At 37.7% G+C, this 19062-nt stretch overlaps 1 protein-coding gene across 1 annotated transcript in view; it reads left to right on the forward strand.

Moving 5' to 3' along the window:
* The first annotated feature begins 9195 nt into the window (after window positions 1–9195).
* Window positions 9196–19062, forward strand: part of IL5RA (interleukin 5 receptor subunit alpha) — a 40532-nt gene continuing 30665 nt past the window's right edge. Inside the window, exons 1-5 of the mRNA XM_072722445.1 lie at window positions 9196–9353; window positions 10607–10750; window positions 14843–14927; window positions 16643–16791; window positions 17825–17963. Coding sequence (XP_072578546.1) covers window positions 14855–14927; window positions 16643–16791; window positions 17825–17963 — 361 coding nt within the window. The 5' untranslated portion in view covers window positions 9196–9353; window positions 10607–10750; window positions 14843–14854. The remainder of the gene's footprint in view (window positions 9354–10606; window positions 10751–14842; window positions 14928–16642; window positions 16792–17824; window positions 17964–19062) is intronic.

Below are 19062 nucleotides of genomic sequence, written 5' to 3' on the forward strand. Positions count from 1 at the left end.
AACTACTAGAGTAAGTGGATCTAGCAAGGTCTTAGGATTCAAGGTGGCAGAGAAGTAGGAGTAAAGCCCACTATTTGCCTGCCTTTGGCTTAGGTCATGATCCCAGGGTCCTGGGACCCAGTCAGGCACCCTGAAGCCCACTCCTCTGCCACACAATAACTTTAAAATAAATGTATTTTTATTCAGTGGCAGCAGATACTAGTTTTAATTTTAATAATAGCTTAAAGGTATAGAGACATATAGGTTAGAATATAATAACTTATCATATTTGTAATAAATGTAACAGAAGAAGTTATATGGTTAGCAACCAATCATGTCAAGACACTCACATCATCAGTTACTAGAGAAATACAAATTGAAACCACAGCGAGATGCCGTCACATACTAATTAGAATGCTTCAATCAAAGCCTGGTAGTATCAAGTGCTGCTGACAATGTGGATCAATTGGAACTCATACACTGTTGGTAAGACTACAAACTGCTACAACCACTCCAGAAAAGTTTGGCAGTTTCTGATAAAGTTGTGTCTCCTCTTCATATATGACCCATCAATCCTACTCCTTGAGATTTACCTGAGAAAAACGAAAACCTATGCTCACATTTAAAAATGTGTGGGGGCACCTGGGGGGCTTGGTCAGTTAAGATCTGACTCTTGATCTCAAGTCTTGATCTCAGGGTTGTGAGTTCAAGTCCCATGTTGGGCTGCATGCTGGACATGGAGCCTACTTTAAATATATATATATAATACTACTTTAAATATATATATATACATTTATATATGTATATATAAATGGCTCTAGTAGCCTTACTGATAATCATCCAAACTTGGAAATAAGCCAAATTTCCACCAACAGATAAATGGATAAGTAAACTGTGGTACATCCCTACAAAGAAATATCACTTACCAATATAAAAGAGTTAACTCCTGATATATATATATCTAAATCTAAAATAAAGAAAGCCAGACTCAGGAGGCTACATAATGATTCTCTTTATAGGACATTCTGGAAAAGACAAAATTATAGAGACAGAAAGTAGCCCAGTTGCTGCAAGGACTGCAGATGGAGGCTCACTACAAAGTGGCATAAGTGAACTTTGGAGGGTGATGGAATGGTTCTACTATATCTTGGTGGTGGTTGAGTGCATGCCTGTGTTGTCAGTAAAAACACACGATCAATATACTAAAAAGAATAAACTTTCCTGTATGTAAATTATACCTGAAAAAAACCTGACAAAACTATTTTCCTTCCATATATTAGCCAAAAATTAGAACATGAAAGTTAAAAATATGTATTTTAAAAGGCTCTCAAGAAATGCTTTGAATCAAATAAATTCAACTACAAAAGTCCTTCAATATGAAGGTAGAATAAAGAACTTTGAGGCCATTAAACTAAAGTGGAAAAGAACTAGCAAACAGAATGCCCCTCAACCTCCCACCCTAGAACAATGGTGAGGACAACCAAAGCAATCCAAAAATCCTGGCTGCTGCACACAAGAAGTTTACTATTATCTCTTAGTATAGACCCATCCTGAGGGAAATACAATTTTACCAGCAAAGGAACTGACATTTATCACTTGGAACTCCTAAAAGAAATATTCTTACTGTGTATTATCTATCCCCAAGTAAATACAAACAGAGGAGACTGTTAGGGTAGGGCAAGTTTCCATTATGCTATAGAAACACCACAGCCATGAGTATTCCTCTGTAGTTAGAAGGCAACATATTATTAAAAAGAAAATGAAATAAAAACCATTAAGAATTATTGTTCAAACCTCAGTTCTTGGTTATCAGTGCTGGTTTGAAAAGCCCATTAATGTTGGTTGGTATACATTTCAGTGCTGGTTAAAGATTCCCTCAGGAGTGGATGGCTTTCAGCTATCTTCATAGTGAATCAGATTTTTTATTCCTGTTTATACGTCCAGTAGCCAAAATGTGGCTCTCAAATGTTCAGTTGTCTCTGTTCACCTACGTTTTCACTGTGTTCTTTTAAAACTGCATCAGAGAGAAGTAACAGAGTATGTGAAATGGTTGTGAATGCACTGCTGTTTCCATTCATCCATCCATCCATCCATCCAATGTTTGTTTAGTGTCTACTATGTGCCAATGACATGCGTGAATGCTCATCTGTAATGATAAGGTTGCATAGTAATTTATACTATGTTTAGAACCGTGCCAAGTGTTGTATTCTTATTGATCATCAGCAACATGCAATGCGGTATTTTCCAACGAGAAAACATAGGCACAGAGAGGTGAATCTGTCTAAGGTCACAGAGGAAGTGAGGAGCACAAATAGAATTCAACTCAGCCATTCTGACTTGGAATCCCTAGTGTACTCTGATGAAGCTGAAGCAGCCAGGACCAGATCATGCAGGGCTGGGCACTTCACATAGGGATATTTGAACTTCATTTTAGTGGTAATAGGAAGACTTTAAAAGTTTTTTAAGTTGGTCAAAAATCTACTGTAATTTTCATGTGACTAGTCTGGTTGCAGCAGCATAGAAAACAGGTTGGAAGGGCCTGGTACAAAAACTTACGGTCTCCCAGCTCTGGAGGTCATAAATCTAAAATGAGTCCACAGGGCTGCATTCCTTCTGGAGGCACTTGGGAAGAATCTGTTTGTTTTTGTTTTTTTTTGTTTTTTTTTTTTTTTTTTGGGAAGAATCTGTTTGTTTTGTTTTGGGTCCTTTCCAGTTTCCAGAGTTTCCTTCTCTCCATCTTCAAAGCCAACAACAAAACCTCTTTCTTCTCTGACCTCCCCACTACCTCCTTATATGGATATTTGTGATTACATTGAGCATGCTGGATAATCCAGGTAACCATTGAAAGATCCTCACCTTAATCACATCTCCAATGGAAGGTGATTCGTATGCAAGCTCTGGGAATTAGGAGACGGACATCTTTGGGGGGCCATTATTCAGCCTACTGCAACCTTCAAGTGTGTCCTTTCGTGTTCAAGGGATGGGAAGACATGAGAACACTAAGGATCATCATGTGACAAAACAGCTGGTCGGTCAACTTAGTACATTAACTATATCAACCTTAATGCTGAATATTTTCTGCATTTGTTCCTGTTTCTGGTTTTAGGCAGAGGATTTGATTTCAGGGAAAAACAGGTGGCTGAACAGAGATAAAAACCATTAAATAGCAGATGATAACCCTCAGATCAGAGCTCCCCATCCCACCTGCCAGCACCCAGCTCCTATGGCATCAGTGTCCTTAATACATCACTGCTCGAAAGAGCATCTGCATTTTGAAATATGACAGAGAAGGGAAAATAATGCTTCGCATAAAGATAAGAGTTTATAATAACAGTTTAGGCTCCTTGAGGAAGATTTTGAAGCAATATTAAGACAAGCCATATAAAAACATAATTTTGACCTAATTCTAATATTCTGCAATTTGGGAGTGAGGCTGGTTAAACCTCAAACTCCTCCCCTACCCTCACCCTCTTTTTTTTTGGGGGGGGGGGGGCATAAGGAACACTGAGTCATTTGTTTAAAAGACATGTTCTGTTTCAAGAATGTGTTCTTTCTTCGAAACAACAAAAAGTACCTCTTTAAAGGAAAAGTCATTCACTCATTTTGTTCTCATAAAAGTTTAATAGAAGCCAACTAAAGTTTAAGATCTCCCAGAGGACAAATAAAGAGATTTCTCAGAAAATGTAGAATCGCAATTTTCATTGGTGCTAGGGGATTTTACACACAAATGCAATTTTATTTTACATTTAAAGGAGGTAAGTAAATAGACAAATCAATTTTAGCTGTTCTGAAATTTCATACTGGGTCATTAATTTTAAAAGATGGGACTTCAATAATAGTTAAAAGAACAGAGGCCCAAGGGTAAAAACTGAGAATAACCACCTTCAAAATTCTGACTTATCAGCAGCCTCAGATCAGAACCAAGTGTCTAAACCAGCTTCCTTGTGATGTTCTCGGTTGCTTTCCTGCTTTCAAATAGGGAATCATATGGAATTCCCCATTGTAACAACACAAACTCCCTCTTCTTTCCTTAAAACTGGATACTCTGACGGATTCTGACAAAACCAAGCTGGATCAAATTAAGACCAAATTAGAACCTGCCCTTGCATCTAATGGTGGAGACAGAGATATAAACATAATATTCAGTATGGTATAAAAACAACCTCCGCTGTAGAATGAACACCCCCCTCGGGAGAAAGAGTAGAGTCAGAGAGGTCTTCCCACAGGAAATGATGTTCAGACTTAACCTGAAATAATTGGAAGTTTCTCAAGAGGAATCTCTTCCCCGCCCCCCCTTCCTTACCCCCCCCCCCCCCACATAGGAGATTTATTCCTTGTTATGTACTTTGTTACACTGTTTCTCTTAAAATAATTATGACGATTACACAGCTAAAGTGTTGCCATGGTCAGCAACGTGACTGTGGAGAGCATCACAACCAAGCTAGGGTGAATTCTCTGAGTTTCAGTTTATTCATCTGCAAAATAGGTTTATAGGCCTGTGATATGATAATGTGTATGTAGCAATTGACAGCCCCAGGCATGAGGTAAGTTATTTCCTGATTGAAATAGAACACTAATTTATATGAATAAAGTAAGCTTAATTGCATAGTTCATTTGTTTCCATATTCTGGTTGATTTTTTGTATCTGGCTTTGCAAGCAAAGAATTGGACCTTGCAAAATTATTTTGTAATATGTACTTACAACAAACCATTATGTTATACATCAACTTATATCACATTATATGTCAGTTATATCTCAATACAAGTGAAAAAATAATAAAAGAAATAGTAAAAAAAAATGATTACTAACAACACAAGATTCCTAAGCTACTGAGATTCTTTATTGAATAAAGATATGCTTTTAATTTTAGCTATGCATGGTAAACCTACACATTGATTTTATGCTGGAATTGTTCTAATAACTACCTAGGATTCTATTTAAATCCTGTTAAGACATCTTTTTTTTTAATTAACAGTTTTATTGAGATGTATTATCATAAACTTCTCCTATATCAAGTGGTTTTAAGCTAAGTCACTGAGGTGGCAACCATCACCACAATCCAGACATTTTAATTACCCCCTAAGAAACCCCACCACCATTGGCAGTCACTTCTCACTTTGCCCACACTCCCCCTTCCCAACCCTAAGTAATCACTAATATACTTTCTATCCCTATGAATTTGCTTATCCTAGACATTTCATATAAGTAGAATCATAAAATATGTGGTCTCCTGTGAACCGACTTCTTTCACTTAGCTTCCAGTTTTCAAGGATCATTCATGTCTAGCATGTATCAGTAGTTCATTTCTTTTTTACCACTTAATAACATTCCATTGAATGGATATTTATTAATTTTATTTTTATTTTTGAGAGAGAAAGAGAGAGAGAGAGCCAGGGAGAGGGTGGGAGAGAGAGAATCTCCAGCAGACTCTCAGCTAAGCATGGATCTTGACCTCACAACCCTGAGATCATGACCTGGGCTGAAACCCAGAGTCCATTGCTTAACGACTGAGCTGCCCAGGTGCCCCTCCATTGCATGGATATACCACATATTCTTTATCATTGGTTGATAGACATTTGTGTTATTTCCATTTTTTGGCTGTTACTAATAATGCTGCTATGAACATTCACATACAAATTTTTATGTAGATATAGGTCTTCAATTCTTTTGGGTATTTGCCTAGGAATGCAATTGCTGAGTCATATAGTAATTCTATATTTAACTTTCTAAGAAACTGCCAGACTGTCTTCCAAAGCATCTGTACCATTTTACATTCCCAGCAACAGTCTATGAGAGTTCTAATTTCTCCACATTCTCAACAACACTGTTAGTTGTCTTTCTGTTTTAACCATCCTAGTGGATGGGAAGAGGTATCTCCTTGTGGTTTTGATTTGCATTTTTCCAATGGATGATGTTGAGTACCTTTTCATGTATACCCTGGCTATTGGTGCATCTACTTTGGAGACATGTCCATTCAAATCGTGAGTCCGTTTTTCCTCAGGGTATTTGTCTTTTAATTGGTGAGTTCTAAGATTTCCTCATTTTTTCCTGGTTGCAAGTCCTGTGCCAGATACGTAATTTGTAAATATTTTCCTCCATTCAGTGGGTTGTCTTCACTTTCTTTCTTTGCAGCACAAAAGCTCTTAATTCTACTGAAGTCCAACGTATCTACATTTTCTTTGTTTTGGGAGCATGTTTAAGGAACCACTGCCTAATGTGAGGTCACTAAGATTTATGTCTATATTTTCTTCTAAAGAGTTTTATAGTTTTTAGTTCTCACTTTTAAGTATATCACTTCCTTGGACTTAATTTTTGGACATGGTATGAGGTAGGAGTTGAACACCATTCTCTTGTATATTCACATGCTATTTGTTAAAAAGACTGTTTCTTTCTCCACTGAATTGTCTTGGCATTCTTGTCAAGAATCCAGCAATTGTAAATGTGAGAGCTTATTTCTGGACTCTCAGTTCTATTCCACTAATCTGTAGGCCTCTAATACTTTATTTTTTATCTAAATTTATACAGAATAAAATATTTGCATATATAGGAGCATAAGAAGAAAATTAAGGGATATGTTAATCCCACTGCAGTAGATAAGCCATTGGTTCCAATTCATCACTGCCCTCTAGCAGCTGTACACATCCACACCCTTATCATGGCCTTATCATGTGGGTGGAGTAGACTGTGGGCCAGATCCATTTGACTCTGGGTGTGGCCATGTAATCTGTTTTGATTCCTGGAATGTCAGTGAATGTGACTTAAGCAGATTCTTGAAACAGACTTGCACAGTTTGTCCTGCTTTCTTGAACTTTTGCTATCACCATAAAAAGAATCCTCCTTGGGTAGCCGTTGGTTCCAAGTGAATGGCAGATGCTTAGAATATGCATGGCCCCACTCTGTGATCTGGAGTCCAGCCAAATTTAGCCAGAGTCTAGTCAAAACTCAGACATTTGGGCAAGAAATAAATGCTTATCAATGTTTACCACTGTGGTGTTTGTGGGTGGTTGTTCTGTAGCAATAGCTAACTAATAACCTACCACTTAGAGATAACCACTCCTATCAGTTTGGTCTTTTGATCAAAAATGAAATTATGAAAAAAATCTATATCTATCATCTATTCTCCTATTGTTTTTACTTAACATTTTACCATAATATCCTGTTATGAAAAGTTCTCAATAAACACTCCTTTTATTAACTACATATTTCAACCTTTGAAAGTTATTTTTCTGTCAACCATCCCCATATTAGTTTAACATTAAAAGTAAAGGTATAATGAATTTCACTCTTTTTCTCTCATATGAGTCTTGGTCTCCATTTCACATTTCTATGGAATGGATTTCTAGAAATAGACACCTTTAGTAAGCTTCTATAACCAGAGTCCAAGGTGGAGCCACTGAATCCTGAGATCCTTCCTGTTGTCCTATTCATATTTTCACCTATACTATTTGGCTGAACCCAGATTCCTTTTCTTCTACAAGAATACAGGCAAATTTGATTTTACTTAAAAAAATATTTTGAAGGATTCTTTCAGCATGTTCCATTATACTATCTTTAGACACGTACAGTTTATTCTAAAGAAGAAATCTGTTGCCACAAAAAGTAAATGATACAGAGCCCTCATTATCCTTCAGGCTACAGTGGAAATATGACATGGAGACAAAAATGTGAGCATACTTTTTAAATTATTATTGGTAGAGTTGATAAAGGATCATATAATCCAAGAAGATGGTATCCAGGGTAGGAGCCAGATCTAACTTTCTTTATGTCCTTAATGGTGCCCAGCACTGTGCATAGCTGCATTCAGTAAATATTTCTTGAGTAAATGAATATAAGAAATATAGAGAACGTGAAAGTACACTTTCAAGCCAGAAATTATGGCCCTTGCAATGGTTAATAACTATTTTTAGGGCTTCTATAGTGACAAGTATGCTACACCTAAAATTAGATGTGTAAGATGTCAAAGAGTAGGTCCAAGGCAGATACTCTATCTCAACTTTTCTGGGTGCCTTCTGAGCAAAAAAAAAAAAAAAAAAATGGATCTCTTTCTCTCTCTCTCTCTCTGTTCCCTCTGCCACTTTCCCCTTCCCCAGGGAAAATCACAATTTTTCAAGTCATCCAAAAGGATTAATCTTATTTCATTTTGGCAACTGCTCCAGCAGATAGTTTAAGAAACCCACTCACTGTCCTTACACATTATCTACACGGAGCCTCCTGGGAAATATTATTCAGGGTACTTGGGATTCCTGTCTTGCAAACAGAACTGATCTCACCTGGCAGCTGCTTCCTGGCCCCCGCTCCCCTTCCTCCTGCGTTGGCTTCTCACAAGCCATTGTCGCTCAGCTCCTCGGGCTAAGAGAGGAGGTCCTCTTACAAAGGCAATGACTCATACCTGGCTCAGACACTTTACAATAAGTGCTATTCTTACCCATGGACACTCCAGGTCACATTTTTTTTCCTTTAGCTTTGCTAGTCTATCACCTCAAAATTCCTGGACAAAAATGGAGCAATAAAGGAAAAAAGCTACTACTTAAATTAATGCATACTGAGGTGTCAGTGGAAGTACTCTGCAGATAACTGGGAGATGACAGGAGGGAGGAGGTCCTGGGCAGTACCACAGCCCCAACTGCCACTATCTGTCACAATTTGTATAGGACGAGCCAGGCTACAGCTGCCAGCAATTTATTACACTAAGAAACTCTCCCTACCCTGGTACACACAATATTTTTGAATGCAGGACCTGCTAGCAAAGAAGAGAAAGGCTAAGGCATTCTCTTCAGATTGGGAAGTGTGGCTAAAGCTCAGCATGCAGAGAAACCTAATAATTCCACATGTCCCATTCTTCGTGTTGTATCACCTGCCTGGCACTGTGTGGGTGACAGAGGTGCAATACGTACCTTAGCTGAATGAGGCCTCTAAAGAACTTAGAAATGCTATGCTCGAGAGTCCCTGCAGAAAACTTGATGACCTTGTCACCCAGAATAAATGTTACTCTCAGCTCCTGAACAGAGCCAATCATCTTGAAAGAGAATGAACATGCAGACGAGACCGTTATCAGATAGTGGCTATCTGGACAAGAGAGATCCTTTCATTTCATTCATTTGGGAGTTGCTGCGGAGACTTGTCCATAATTGCTCTCACAAATGCTCCTGGACATGTGCTTAGAGAAACTCTGTTGCCATCCCACGATAAAGCAAACTGCCTGTGAGTTTGTAACCATTACAGCTGTGATGATGAAACAGTAAAGAAGAACTGCCTCTAAGTCAAAAAGTGCACCCAGAGATAAGATTCATTTTCAATGCCCTCGCAGCTGCTTCTGATGGCATGGCCAGCGCACTTCTCACGCAGTGGGGATCCAAGGCTGATTCATCGCAAAGTGAGCAAATGCCTTTTTTTCTCTAAGATCACCCCCATGCTCCACCTCCTAATAATTTCATTACATGGGGAATTGAAGGGAGGAGGATAGGAAAAGTGAGAAATAATGATTTATAAATACATGTCAAACTTTTAAATAAAAAGGGGAAACAAAACCACTTATAACTATTATTAGCAGGGGCAGAACTAATAATGGTGCTATAAAACATCTATCAGGCAGGTCATATCGATTCTGGGCATAGTGTTCTATTCTTGTGTCCTTATAACTCAGCTGAGTAACTGAGGAGGGCAAATCCACGGCAAGGTGAGTCATACTAACAAAACATCTATGGTTTTTGTTGACCTTTATACAGGGGGGCTTGTATTGCTATTGCTGCAGATACTTTGAGGATTAAAATGAAAATATATACTCTGCCAAGATCTATTTAAAAACACCGGAGTTTAGAAAACAAGGTGTAGGAGTTAATGAAACATCTTGGTGAGGATGTTTCAGAGTTAATTTAAAAAGCTACAAATTAAGAAACAACAGCAAAAAGGAGATGATTGCATTGCTTCTAACTGAAGGCATTCCACTTTTTTGTTTCTCCTGGGGGTTCTGGGATTTTCAAGATTATTTGACCTGACATGAGACGTACAATAATTTGAAGTATCTAAAATATAAATAGCTAAAATATCTCACTTGATTTTGTTAATTATTTGCCCAAAGCAACATAAATTTCTTTTTATATACATAGGAGAAATGGATGAAAAATTTTAAAAAGTGGAAGAAAAACAAAAATCCCTCAATCCCCCACGAGCCTAACATTCATAAACACATGAAAAGTGACCACTTTTATGGCCATATTGATTAATATATTTGATACTCAATTTAATGGATTATCATGCCAAAAATTTCGTTACCTGGTACAATTTTTATTTTGTATGAAAGGCTATGTGCTCTTTTGTAGTTATTGAAAAATATATTAATGTATGTAGCTATTTGTTCATTTAAAGTTTGCACTTCAAAACACAATAAAGATTTGGAAATCAAATCACCTCATTTGTTTTCATTACTTGAACTGCTACTTGGGGAAATTTTTAGGCAAGGTACCAAATATATCACATGTCCCACCAAACGGACCAGGCTTGTTAATATGCTCCCAGCCTGCTGTGCTCTGGGACAGAGCCTCTGTCCTCTCCGTCCCCATGCTAGGTTTTACCCTACCGAGCTGGACTTGGTAGGCTAGTGTATTAATTTGCTTCTCTTCTTTCCAGGGCCAGGAACATTTAGCATCTGCCCTGTGCCTGACACAGTGCTAGGTGTTGGGGCTGCAGCCAAACGCACAGACAGGATGAATCTGGTCCTGGCCCTCTGCTATTGAGCATGGTCATCGGAAACAAGAGGATCACCAGATCCAGGTATGCCCAGGAATGGGGGATCACACAGGGGATAGCAAGTCTCATCATATGGGATTAGCTGGTAGACATTTAACCACCGTTGGGAGATTAGCAGCCAAGTCCTTCTTCCTGCATCTTCCAAATGCTCAGGTTGATGGCACCATTTCTACCTTGGCTGAAGATAATTTTATGTCTGTATAGGGCAACAATTTGAATCCATGAGTTACATTTTATGACTATTTCAGAAAATTAACCAAAATCCAGGAATAGTAAGAAAAAAATTGCATGCATTCTATGTGGCCCTTATAACTAATTTATACTTTTAGGAAGCCTGCACAGTTTTTCATTTGGGGGTTAATGCAACATACCTAAGTGCTAAAGGTGTCATTTGCATTTTACACCTTGGTGTATTTATTTATTTTTCATCCCTCAAGAGATGAGTTTTATTGCTGATTACACTGTACAGGAAAAAAAAAGAGGAAGTAAAAAAGTAAACTCTTTACTTTTAAGAGCCTAACAGAGCATGAATCCTCTCAGTTGCTTTTCAATTTCTATGCACTGAGGTTGAGTCTGGAATTAGGTGTCACCACAAGTGACTCAAAAACGCTCTAAAAACAGGGTTGCATACACAACTTTGGTTATAAAACAAATGCCCCCCAGCAAGAAAAAAAAAAGTTGAAAAGAAAAAAAGAGGGGAAAATATTCTTAAGTCTGAACTTCAGTAGAATTTAACAAATTCTTAGGAACACTGGGGAAATCCATTGCCAATTGCCAAAACTTTACCCAACTTTCTAGATACATCTATGGTACAAGAGGTTGTGCTCCTGTTTTTTCCCAAATTTCCAACATAACACTGGAAGTCAGATTCTTAAAAAGCACTCGAGGAACTTTAGGTAGCCTCAATGAAATGTCACATGAACAAGAAGCCTATGATATCTCTAAGACTTGAGTTTGTATTTGTGATGATTGTAAGTAGGCCCATATTTGCTTCATTCTGCTCAATTTGAATACTATTTTAACAACTTGATAGTTTTCTGGTAAATTTTAATTGGCAGCCATGAGAGGTAGTTCATCACATTGTCATTTTGATATATTTTTTTAAGCTAGAGAGGTAGTGAAAGGTTGCCCAGCTGACATTTATTTAACAATATATCTTTGGGTTAAAAACATGACCCAAAGAGATTTGGGTCATTTTTCCAGCAATGGTAATTGCTATGCCTGGGACCAGATATATAAGGGGCCATGGACAAAGGCTGGAGGAGCTTTCAGGGAACAGACCAGAGAATGAACAGGATTACAGAAAATACGAGTCAACTGCCAAAGCTCCAGTCTTGGGGGGAGTTGATCTCGCTCACAAAAAAACTGTCATTCGCACTAATATTTTGACTTCTATTTGAGTATCTTGTGTTGTCTACAGGACACATGGTTTGTTGTATCACCTTTTTGAATGGAAAATGTCACAATGAGATGTGAAAAAAAGCATATGACTGTTTTACAGCAAAAAAATTAATCATTGAAAAAGTTTTGAGTGATTGAATATGAAAAATAATTCTATTTCCTGTAGCTATAGCATCAGAATACATAAATTCTAGGGGAGGGTGCTTGGTTATGTAAAATATTCAATTATCTCCCCACTTAGATATTCAACAGTTTTATCTCTTCAATTACTTAACTGTGAAGGACAAATAGGTATTTGGTCATAACATACTAATTACTTTGTCAGTCAGTACAAGTCACTAGGAAATAACAATCTTGCATTTTTTTTTTTCTGACCTAGAATTCCTCTTAATGACAATTAGTGCAAAGTTAGAGCATATATAACATCATTTCAGGAAATGCTGACATTTCAAAGACATGACCTTCTTGCAGAGGAAACTGTCTTTGTTGTCATTTGTTAAGGGTTTTTTGGGTTTTATTTTTGTATCTTTGCTTCTCAGTCTCAGCAAATTACTAATTTAACTCGTTAACATTCTTCCTTGTTGAAAAATTTTAAAGTATTAAAATACCTGCTTTTATTGTCCTTGTCATTTTTAAAATTGCTTCTTCGTTTTGTGGGATGAGAGTAAGATAAAATTATTTTTATCAAAAGTAGTACAATTCTGATTAGCAATACCTAAGCTTATTTGAAAAAGAAGTTGGAATGATTTATATGTTTCTATCTTCTATACCGTGATATTTTACTGATTTCATTATGAAAAGTGAGTTAATAAGTTGGTTAAATAGTAAGCTAAAAAATAATAATTAAGAATTTCTTTTCTTGACACTAAGCCAAAAGCCCAATTTCTGTAGTTCTATCAACATTATATTTACTAAATACCAACCCATTTAACTAAATTTTTAAAAGATATTTTGTTTTTAAATAATCGCTTTACCCAATGTGGGGCTCAAACTCACAGCCCTGAGATCAAGAGCCACATGCTCTTCCAACTGAGCCAGCCAGTCACCACCTTTCAAATAAATTCTTTAAACTGAGAACTAGAAGTTGTTTAAATTAGCACAGAACAACAAAAAAAAATTAGCACGGAACATAGGCTTTGCTGTTGAAAAATCCAAGATTGGGTCTAAATTCCATTATTTATTGTTTGATCTTGGCAATTGTTGTTTGATCTTTGGCAAATTATTTAACCTTTTAGACTCCTTTTCTTCATTGTAAATTGGCTAATTACCATTTGGGTCCCCCACTAAATCACAGGAGGTGCATAGAGACTAAGGAGGAACTGCTTGGTAAAAGCCACAGTGGCACACAAAAATTCCTTAAAATCCAGTTCATATGAAAATGCCTTTCAATATCTTCAGAAAACACTCAAGATTTCTAATCTATAATTCCTGACAAGGGATCAACTCCCTTCAATGATGTGTCAAACAAGATGCTGACATTAACACACACTCTTTCCAGGAGCCAAGCTAAGTCATTATAACATTACTACTCTAGATTCAGTTTCATTGTTCAGTTGTCCCAAGTAGGGAGAAAGACTGCTTTTATTTTCTTCAGATCCGTAACTATGTTTTTCAATTCCTTGTACGGCCTGCGCCTATTTGGATTCATCAAAATATTCAACCTCTCCTCCTAAACTCAAAGTGTCATAAATTTATTCCAGGTTTGTGATACAAAGTTTTTTCTCACATTAAAATTGTTTTAGGTTTAAACTTCTTGTCATGTTGGTCCGCATTTAAGTACTTTTTAATGAAAATTGTAATGGTGCTTATTTTCAATCTGATTAGCAGTGACTCGAATTTTTACTGTTCAAAGATCTCTGGTCTTCCGCTCAATACCTGACCTCTCCAACTTAAGTTTTGCTCTTCTGGCTTTGCCCTCACTGGGTATTCCACTTTGTGTGGGTCAAGAACTCTAGTTAAGGGGCGCCTGGATGGCTCAGTTGACCAACTCTTGGTTTCTCTCAGGTCGTGATCTCAGGGTCATGAAATGGAGCTCCGCATTGGGCCCTGTGCTTAGTGCCAAGTCAGCTTGGGACTCTCCCTCTCCTTCTGCCCCTCCCCACTGCTTGAGTGCATGTGTTCTCTCTCTCTCTCTCTCTTTCTCTTTCTCTCCCCCTCTGAAATAAATAAATCTTAAAGAACAACAAAAAGAATTCTGGTTAATTCTTCAGGAGTCAATTCAGAAGTCTCTTGGCTCCTAATGTACCCCATTCACACCTTTATTACAACTATGTTTAACTGGACCACAATTATTCATTTACATTTCATCCTGCCCCTCAGACTATGAAACCACATGTTAAAACCCAAGATTTGTTCATATTTGTATTTCTAGCACATAATAGTTCATAACTGTTAAATGGGAAAATGACTACATTTTACATTAAAAGGTAGTTTCCGAGCAGCCAGGGTGGCTCAGCGGTTTAGCACCTCCTTCAGCCCAGGGCCTGATCCTGGAGACCGGGAATCAAGTCCCATGTCGGGCTCCCTGCGTGGAGCCTGCTTCTCCCTCTGCCTGTGTCTCTGCCTCTCTCTGTGTCTCTCTCTCATGAATAAATAAAATCTTATAAATAAATAAATAAATAAATAGATAGATAGATAGATAGATAGAAGCTTCCAATTTTTCTTAAAAATTGTACCTGGTGTTTATTTGGATCTATATCCTTTTGTTTTTTGTAGGATGTGATTATCATGGCACCTGCATTACTGATTCTATTGTGGGCTACAGTGATACTGAAAGCAGACTTACTTCCTGATAAAAAATGTAGGTACCATCTATTAAATTCAGTAGTATTTCTTTTTTTTTTTTAAAGTACATTACAGGGCAGGCCCAGTGGCTCAACAATTTAGCGCTGCCTTCAGCCCAGGCCCTGATCCTGGAGACCCAGGATTGAGTCCCACGTCGGGCTCCCCGCATGGAACCTGCTTCTCCCTCTGCCTGTGTCTCTGCCTCTCTCTCTCTCTCCCTTTCTGTGTCTCTCATGAATAAATAAATAAAATCTTTAAAAAAAATAAAGTACATTACAAAAATATAGCATTATTTTTCCCTAAATAATCCCTCAATTAGGAAATTATGTATGGGTTTTTTAAAAGAAGAATATTTATTCTTATCAGAATACAAACCCTTTGAATATGCTGTACTTTAAGAAAGCAAAGTTGGCTAGAATGCAAGTTTTATACTACAGTGGGGAATCATATTCCAAGTGTGGGTATACGGGCACTATAGAATAATAAAGCTGAAGCTGATGACCACATGTGGAATGCCCTTCCATGCAAGGAGTTAATTACAAGTCCTCACAACAAAAGAATAAAAACCTTACGCTATGATCAATGGATTTCATATAAGGACAGAGCCTAAGAAAAGAAAATTGTCACATGGTCTATATGTAGTGTTGTCTGAGAGAACTTTCTATGATAAGGACACTGTTCTATATCCTCATTGTACAATGTAGTAGGTACTACACATAAGTCAATACAGAGTAGTTGGAATATGGCTCATGCAACCAAGGTAATGAACATTTGGTTTAACTCACATTTAAATAGTCCATATATGGCCAGTGGCTACCATAATGGACAGAGCAGTATAGATGGAGCCCTACCAGTCCTGTATGTGGCAAGTACAGACACAGAGTTGTAGGAGGTATTAAAAATTAAAGGTCAATGGAAATATCCTAACCAGGTAGTAAATAAGTAAAATTCGGTTTCATAATGATCTGTACAATATTATCCTAGTTTTAGGAAAAAATTTAACAAGTTATAGCAACATAAACCATGGACAAAAAATAATGAATATATCACATTTTAACACTATTCTCAGTTGCAGGATTACAGGTAATTTTTCTTTCTTTTTTCTTTCTTTCCTCACCTGTGCTTTCCAAAATTTCTAAAATGAACAGGCATTGATTTTGTAATTTAGAGGAAAGCTTTTATTTTGAAAACAAAGTGGTTCATTAAAGAAAAAAACCCGCTTTTCTATTAATGCCTAAGTAGTTTTGCTCACAAATTGTTTCATAATGAGAAACAAATTAATTTTATATCATGAACCAATGCATATACAAATATTTAAGTATATTCATGTAGTGGAAATAAGAGGTTCAGGAAATAATTGTATTTTCTTCCATGTCATTAAAAACAATTCTAGCAAAAAAAAAAAAACAATTCTAGCCACAAACCAGTAAGTTTTTGCAGTCAATTTTATAGATAGTGGACCTCAGTTTGAAAACTATAGTTACAGTGAATGATAAATGAAAATATTCATTGTTTCAATCTAAAAAAACCCCCTATATATGCTATAGGTAAATGTCTGGGCAAGGTTAGAAAGGTAATGAGTTAAAAGCAGTTTTAAGTCAACTTTTTCTGAAATCATTTTATTATACCTTCTAATAATCATAACATCCTACAACAGACAATAATCATACTGTAAAAATTTACAAGTGCTGCCTCCGTAAAATTGAACATCACATTCCTTCTTTTCATCAGCAGCTTTACTTCTCCCACCTACCAACTTCACCATTACAGTTATTGGTCTAGCCCAAGTCCTTTTACGTTGGGAACCAAATCCTGATCAAGAACCAAAGAACGTGGAACTAGGCTATCACGTGAGAATAAATGCTCCACAAGAAGAAGATGTAAGTATTTATTCTGACAATTATCCTTATTTAGAGTCAATTTTAACTGCGTTTTCCCTATCAAATGAAATTTTAAGTCACACACACACACACACACACAAAATTGACTCAAGAGTTTTCTGTTCAGCTCCGAGGAAGAGTAGGGTGTGTCTGTTGAAATGACCATGAGCTAGTGCCATGCATGTTGCTTAGCATTGATAGCAGCACAGAACATTTTAACTTTGCCATGATTCTTTGACTACAAAAAGAAAGTTAAGTGGCTTTGAGGGTAAATTGGATCTAATACTTTAAAACAGGCAAAGAGAAAAAGAGAAGAGAGCAGTAGAGTACAACGGGAGGCAGTGGAAGGCCTAACCAGAGAGAGGCCAATTTCAACCACTTTCTGACTTGGCAACCTTGGGCCAGTCACTGTGTGTGTGTGTGTGTGTGTGTGTGTGTGTGTGTATCTTACCGCAGGGATTATCTTAAAGCACCTAATATCTAGGAGATGTGCAGTAAAATGAAATAAAGGGAAAAGCAATTAGTATTAGCTATGTTTTCAGTCAATACAGAATTCTCGAGAATTTCCCCTATCTTTATACGGTAACTTTTTACCTCTGGGGAGGAGACTGGGACTGCAGATGATGGTTGAAGTGAGTGTGAGCCTTAATCATAGTATTTTGTTTGTTTTTATAGGAATGTGTTCATGTATCATTGAGGACTTAATTATTACATTATTATTATACTGTATTTTCTTTTAATGCCCAAATGCTAGAATTGGGTAATTTATTTTTGCTCACTTTTTAAACTCATCTTTGTTGAGGTATGAATGGCGTGTAAAAAGCTGTACATATTTACATAACTCGATGAGTTTGAGGATAAGCATATATGTACCCATGAAATCATGTGCTTATTTTTTTTCCTAGCCAAACTAGTTCATTGCATTTTATTTACGTGCCATTTAAAAAGTGGAAGAAAATGCCTATTGGATTAAAATAACTCTCTTGATGCTCTTTCCCTTTTCTGTATCATGACTTGTGGGGTTTATTTTTAGTATGAAACCAGAAACACTGAAAGCAAACTCGTAACCGTTCTTCACCAAGGCTTTTCAGCAAGTGTGCAGACCATCCCATGGGATGGCCACTCCCTCCTGCCAAGCAACTGGGTTTCTGCCAAGCTTAAAGCCCCACCAGGTAAGGCAGGCTCCTCATTGGCTTATATTTTATTCCTGACCTTGCAGGTGAGGCAAAGTTGGAAAACCAAGTGGCTTTTCCTTTCCGTAGTCAGTCAGCAGCTCCTGCCAAGTGTTTTTCCTCCTCATCGACATCCTAACTGAAGCTGTGATCACTTAGGGCCCTAACCCACCCACCCTATTGCAGCTGGAGCATCTCTGCAGATGTGGCTTACACTGCTCACTCCCTGGCTCCAAAGTCAGAGGGTCAGCAGCAAAATCAAGGCCAATCAGGTCTTTCGTAATTGCTAAGACCTTTTCCAACCATGCCCTACATGAGTCCTCTGCTGTTGTCAGATTGCTAAACATTGACACACACCCCCCCCCCCCCCGCCCCATACACACACACAGCAACCCATTCTTGCCTTAGAGGTTTTGCTTTCTTGGATTCATCTCTCACTGCTTTTCTGAATCCTTCCCATACTTCAAAGCCCAAAGCAAGTTGTACCACCTCTACAAAGGCCTTTGACTTTTCATCGTATACACTGAAGGATACTCTTCTTCCTCAAAATCCATTCATGGGCTGGGTGACTCATTGGGCACATATGACATTATCTTTCACAGATAAATAGATTTATACACTGCCACCTCTGAAAAGAAACCTGGTGGGGGCAGGAACAGGGTCTCACACTTCACTGAGCCAGGAGAATGAACACTGCATGCTTTAGAAGGAGGGTTCCCTGCTGTCCTGTTTGTGGAGTTCTGCATTCTATGACTTTTCATACCAGACTGAAGAGAGCTGCTGATGGTTCACAGAAGCCACAACGCCGAACCACCTACGGTGAAAGGGGACAGATAGCATCCACGGTCTATACTGTCCTTTGCTGAAAATTAGACTTTCTAAGACGTAGAATTGGTGATAATTGTGATTAAACCCTTGGAATCTCTCTCTCTCTCTCTCTCTCTCTCTCTCTCTCACACACACACACACACACACACACACACACACACACCAGGGAAAGAGAGGAGAGAAGGATCACCAAGTCCCAGGTTATGTGAGTGTACCTGGTAACAATTGTCTTGGCCAGTTTGACCCATGGGTAATCATCCAACCGGTGCCT

Source organism: Vulpes vulpes, chromosome 9 (assembly GCF_048418805.1).
Source record: "Vulpes vulpes isolate BD-2025 chromosome 9, VulVul3, whole genome shotgun sequence".
Classification (NCBI taxonomy): domain Eukaryota; kingdom Metazoa; phylum Chordata; class Mammalia; order Carnivora; family Canidae; genus Vulpes; species Vulpes vulpes.